Genomic DNA, 5,434 nt, shown 5'->3' with positions numbered 1-5,434 from the left:
AATATGCAAAATGTAATCAGAGTGATCACTGTGGCTTGGAGAAGGCATGCCCCATTCTGGGTCTTTGTTTCCGCTTCCAAACGAACGCCTTAGAACCGCAGCTTTGAGCGGCCAAGCGACGAGAGCGCTCCCTCGTGCTGTGTAACTAGGGGGTGGGGAAGGCGGTGGCTGGGACCCGGGAAGTGGGGATCGCTGCCCTCCCCACCCTTGGCCGTTCCAGCCCGACCCGCCCGCGCCTGGGAGAAGGAGGGGCCTTGGCCCAGGCCCCAGATAGGCGCCGTCCCCCGACCCCTAACCCTGATGCAGGTGGAGCCTCGCGGCTTGGGGTGGAGGCTGAGCGGCTGCGCGGAAGCGGCGTCGGCATTGAGCGAGCGGCGGGAGGCTGGGCTAGACCTGGGAGAGCTGGAAGCTGCACGGGACCCCAGCCTGCTGCAGGTAATTAGCGCCTTTCTCCCTCCGTCCGAGGGCAGGCTGCAGCTTCCAAGCTTGTGCCTGCACCCGGGGCACGGGGTGATTCTTGTTGGGGCCTGGAAGATGCAGACACCCTCAAACTTTGCCCCCCTTTAGCTAGAAATCATAGCTCTTCTCCATCCACCCCAATCAGGCTTAGAGCCCCTGACCGTAGCCTAGAGGCTATGACAGGCGCCTCCTCCCCGCAGAAGGGGGGCCACCCCGTGCTGGATGATTTAGAAGGGCAGCCGGCCCTTGGCACAGTGGGCACTAATACCAGGAACTGTAAGAAATTGCCAACAGTCGGGAGGAAACACAAAGCTGGGGCTATGGGAATCCTGGGTGAGACCGCTACTCTTTCTTGCTGTGTACCCTTGGTGAGTCCCTAAGCCTCTCTGATCCCCAGCCTTTTTCCAGAAAGGCGGGAGGGGTCATCATCTGCCTAGATCACCCCAGGGTTCCTGGGAGTTTCAGTGACTTCACTGCTAAGAAAATGACCTGCAAATGGTAAAGTGTGGTGTGCTGTGAGCAGTGATCTTAATCTATGCAAGTGGAAGCTCCAAGCACAGACCCTATTTATTGAAGCTCCTAGAGGAGGAACAACCTTGGCTCAGCATGAAAGACTTGCCAGCCTTGGCCTATGACTCTCTCTCTCACCTGTTTAGCCCCTCCACTCCTCCACTCCCCAGATTGGTTACCCCTCCCTCCTCAGACCCAGGACTGTTGGACCCAAAGTTTCTTCTGTCCCAACATGGGACAGAGCTCTGAACAGGATGAAACCTGACTGCACCCCTTGCAGGTCTGCTGGCAAAACCACCCTCCAAGGGAGAGAACTGATTTGTATGAAGCTGGGGGGCCTGGCTGGGGTTTTGCTTTCCGGGATGCCCAGTGACAGAGGATGAGCCATGCAGCCGTGAGAGTGGAGAAAGCAGGTGCAGTTCTTTTTGGCTGCTGGGTAGGTCAAGACTCAAGTGAGAGAGAGAAGGTGAAGAGATTGCGGTCCTGGCTGAAGAGTAACTGTTTCAGTGAATCTAGAAGTTTTATACCCCATTTAAATATCATTGAATAAATTTTATAGTTGGTTTAAAAAATTTTTTTTACATCTATTTATTTATTTTGAGAGAGAGATTGCAAGAGCAACCATGAGCAGGGGAGGGGCAGAGAGAGAATCCCAAGCAGCCTGCATGCTGTCAGTGCAGAGCCCCATGAAGTGCTTGAACTCACAAACCGTGGGATCATGACCTGAGCCGAAATGAAGAGTCAGATGCTTAACTGACTGAGCTACCCGGGGAACCCCTTTAGTTATTTTAATAAAGTCTGCACTGTTTCCAGAGTTGTAGGCAAGAATAAACAGGCCCTTCTTCCCATCTGCTGCTAGACTGGCTGCACTCCTGGAAAGTTGAGACCTTTGCCTCGGGGAAAGTGCCTGCGGCCAGCTCTGATACGGTGGGGTGGAAGATTGCCATGCTTTTTCTGTGCACAGCCCCGTTCAGTGTAGCCCTGTGAGGCCTTTCACATAAGAGGAAACTGAGGCACAGAGGCAAAGTGAAGCAAGTCCCTGTTTCAGAGAATAACTGTCTCTCAGTTCCTTTGGTTTCTACTCCATTATTAGGTCAAATGGTGAAGAGTCTCTGTGGAGATTTTGATGTATATCACTGAATAACTAGCTGTTGAGCAGCTGCTCTGTAGCAGGCATACTTTGAAGCATGAGGGACACAGCAAAGCAGGGGAAAAATGCCCTTTTGGAACTGATGTTTTATTGGGGAGAGGCAGACAGTAAACATGTGAGTGTGTAATATACTATTTGCTGTGTCAGATGGGGAGAAATAAGGCATGGGATGGCGGACAGAGTGCTAGTGGTGAGAAAAGTTTCACTTCTGTAAATTTTACAAAGGGCAGTCAGGGAAGGCCTTGCAGAGCAGGTGACATTTGACCCAAGACCCAGAAGAGGTGAGGGAGTGAGCTGGGGGATAGATGGGACATGAAGGAGATGGACCAGAGAGTTCTTTAGGGCCTCTGTATGCCTTACAATCCATGTTTTTAGAAGTGGCACCCCTTTACGCTATCATCTTGGAACATCTTAGCTGTGGGCCTTTAGGGGACCACTTTGGCCACTCTCACCTGTTCACTCTGGTTCCCCCTGTCCCGTCCAGAGTAGTGAGCATGCTGCGCCTCCTGGTGCCTGTGCCCCGGCTGCTCTGCCTCCGTGGGAGGACCGCCCCTTACTCTTCGGCAGCAGCCCTCCCGAGCCCCATCCTGCATCCAGACATCTGCTACAACCAGCTGTTCATCAACAACGAGTGGCAAGATGCAGCCAGCAAGAAGACCTTCCCGGCAGTGAACCCCACCACGGGAGAGGTCATTGGCCACGTGGCTGAAGGGGACCGGGCTGATGTGGATCGCGCCGTGAAAGCAGCCCGCGAAGCCTTCCGCCTGGGGTCTCCCTGGCGCCGGATGGATGCCTCAGAGCGGGGCCGGCTGCTAAACCGTCTGGCTGACCTCGTGGAGCGGGATCGTGTCTACCTGGCCTCGCTGGAGACCTTGGACAACGGGAAGCCTTTCCAGGAGTCTTATGTCTTGGACCTGGATGAGGTCATCAAAGTATACCGGTACTTCGCCGGCTGGGCTGACAAGTGGCACGGCAAGACCATCCCCATGGATGGCGAGCATTTCTGCTTCACCCGGCACGAGCCTGTTGGTGTCTGCGGCCAGATAATCCCCTGGAACTTCCCCTTGGTCATGCAGGGCTGGAAGCTCGCCCCAGCGCTTGCCACAGGCAACACTGTGGTCATGAAGGTGGCAGAGCAGACCCCCCTTTCTGCCCTGTACTTGGCCTCCCTCATTAAAGAGGCGGGCTTTCCCCCAGGGGTGGTGAACATCATCACTGGCTATGGCCCAACAGCTGGAGCGGCCATCGCCCAGCACATGGATATCGACAAAGTTGCCTTCACCGGCTCCACTGAGGTGGGCCACCTGATCCAGAAGGCAGCTGGTGATTCCAACCTGAAGAGAGTCACCCTGGAGCTGGGCGGGAAGAGCCCCAGCATCGTGCTGGCCGATGCTGACCTGGACCATGCCGTGGAGCAGTGCCACTAAGCCCTGTTCTTCAACATGGGCCAGTGCTGCTGTGCGGGCTCCCGGACCTTCGTGGAAGAATCCATCTATGATGAGTTTCTCGAGAGAACCGTGGAGAAGGCTAAGCAGAGAAGAGTCGGGAACCCCTTTGAGCTGGACACTCAGCAGGGGCCCCAGGTGGACAAGGAACAGTTCGAACGAATCCTGAGCTATATCCAGCTTGGCCAGAAAGAGGGGGCCAAACTTCTCTGCGGCGGGGAGCGTTTGGGGGAGCGCGGTTTCTTCATTAAGCCCACCGTCTTTGGTGGTGTGCAGGATGACATGAGGATCGCCAGAGAGGAGATCTTTGGGCCTGTGCAGCCCCTGTTTAAATTTAAGAAGATCGAGGAGGTGATCGAGAGGGCCAACAACACCAGGTATGGCCTGGCTGCCGCCGTGTTCACACGGGACCTGGACAAGGCCATGTACTTCACACAGGCGCTCCAGGCTGGCACAGTGTGGGTAAACACCTACAACATTGTCACCTGCCATACGCCATTCGGAGGGTTTAAGGAATCTGGCAATGGAAGGGAGCTGGGGGAGGATGGGCTTAAGGCCTACACAGAGGTGAAGACAGTTACCATCAAGATTCCTCAGAAGAATTCATAAGAATGTTCCCCATAGAGACCCTCCTCCAGTCCAGGGAGTCCATAATCACCTAGACCAGCAGTTGCCAAATCATTTTTTAGCCCCAGACCCCACTTTATTTGTTTCAGATGAATTCTTTGAGGGACGCTCACCAAATAAAGCAATTGAAATGAGAGCTGCTCTTAGTTAAAGCAGGGCTAGGGACTGGGCTCGGAGTTCTCCCCACCTGCCCTTTAGTCCCAGCCCCCTTGGTGGCCCTGAGTTATTTCTATGAAATCTTGGGAGTCTAGAAAATAGATTAAAAACCACAGACCTGGACAGTGGCTTTTCGTTCTTGCTTCTGATCCAAAAACTTACCAGAGGATTAACCTGACGGCTTAGACATAGGATGAGCAGGCATTAGGAGTTTCAAACTAAGTGGATGCCAAATCTTGGCCCCATTTTTCAGTGACTTAACCTAAAAATCAAGGATGCGTTTCCTTTTTAAAGTACTAGTTGCCAGGCTGTTTCGCTAGCTTACCCTACATTTTGTTACTGATTTTCCTTCATTTGAGCGAAGAAGTGGGCAAAAAATGCATTTATATAACCATTCCTTTAAAGTAAACAACCCAAGTGTCCATCAGCTAGTGAGTGGATAAATGAAATGTTTCCATGGAATATTCCTTGTACTACTCAGCCGTAAAAAGGAATGAAGTACTGACATGTGCTGTATGGATGGACCTTGAAAACATAGGCTGAGTGGAAGAAGCCAAACATACAAGGCCACATATTGTGTGATTCCATATTTATGAGATGTCCTGAATAGGCAAATCCAGAGACAGAAAGTACATCTGTGGTTGCCGGGTATTGGGGGAGGAGAGAATGGGGAGTAACTGCCAATGGGTCTAGGATGTCTTTTTGGGAGGTTTTGAAGTGTTCTGAAATGGGATAGTAGTGATAGTTGTACAACTTTGTGAGCATACTAAAAAGTGCTGAATTGTACAGTGATTCACATAAAAGGGTGAATTTTATGGTATGTGAATTGATTTCAATTAAGAATTAAATAAAAAATACTCATAATTCCGTCTGCAAATGAATTTTGTAACAATATTCTCTAATAACTGAACATTTTAGAGTCGTGAGGATGGAAGGGACCCAGATAGTCATCCAGTCAACCCCCAGCCAGGTGCAAAAGTCCCCTCCCCCAATATTTCTAGCTGCAGTTTTGTTTTTCTCTTGGCTGAGTGACAACGTGCAACTTTAAGGCCCACAGAGAAAAGCCCTGCCTCCTGCCTAGAGCAAG

At 52.0% G+C, this 5,434-nt stretch overlaps 1 protein-coding gene across 1 annotated transcript; it reads left to right on the top strand.

The window, feature by feature from the left end:
- Positions 1-383: 383 nt before the first annotated feature.
- ALDH1B1 (aldehyde dehydrogenase 1 family member B1) lies at positions 384-5,211 on the top strand. The gene is given in 2 exon segments (XM_029920472.1): positions 384-435; positions 2,604-5,211. A coding segment is annotated over 1 exon segment (1,560 nt). The 5' UTR covers positions 384-435; positions 2,604-2,613; the 3' UTR covers positions 4,174-5,211.
- The last annotated feature ends 223 nt before the right edge of the window (positions 5,212-5,434 follow it).

Source organism: Suricata suricatta, chromosome 13 (assembly GCF_006229205.1).
Source record: "Suricata suricatta isolate VVHF042 chromosome 13, meerkat_22Aug2017_6uvM2_HiC, whole genome shotgun sequence".
NCBI classification, from domain to species: Eukaryota; Metazoa; Chordata; class Mammalia; order Carnivora; family Herpestidae; genus Suricata; species Suricata suricatta.
Note: the sequence above shows the minus strand (reverse complement) of the source record. Positions and strands in the feature narration are given on the sequence as shown.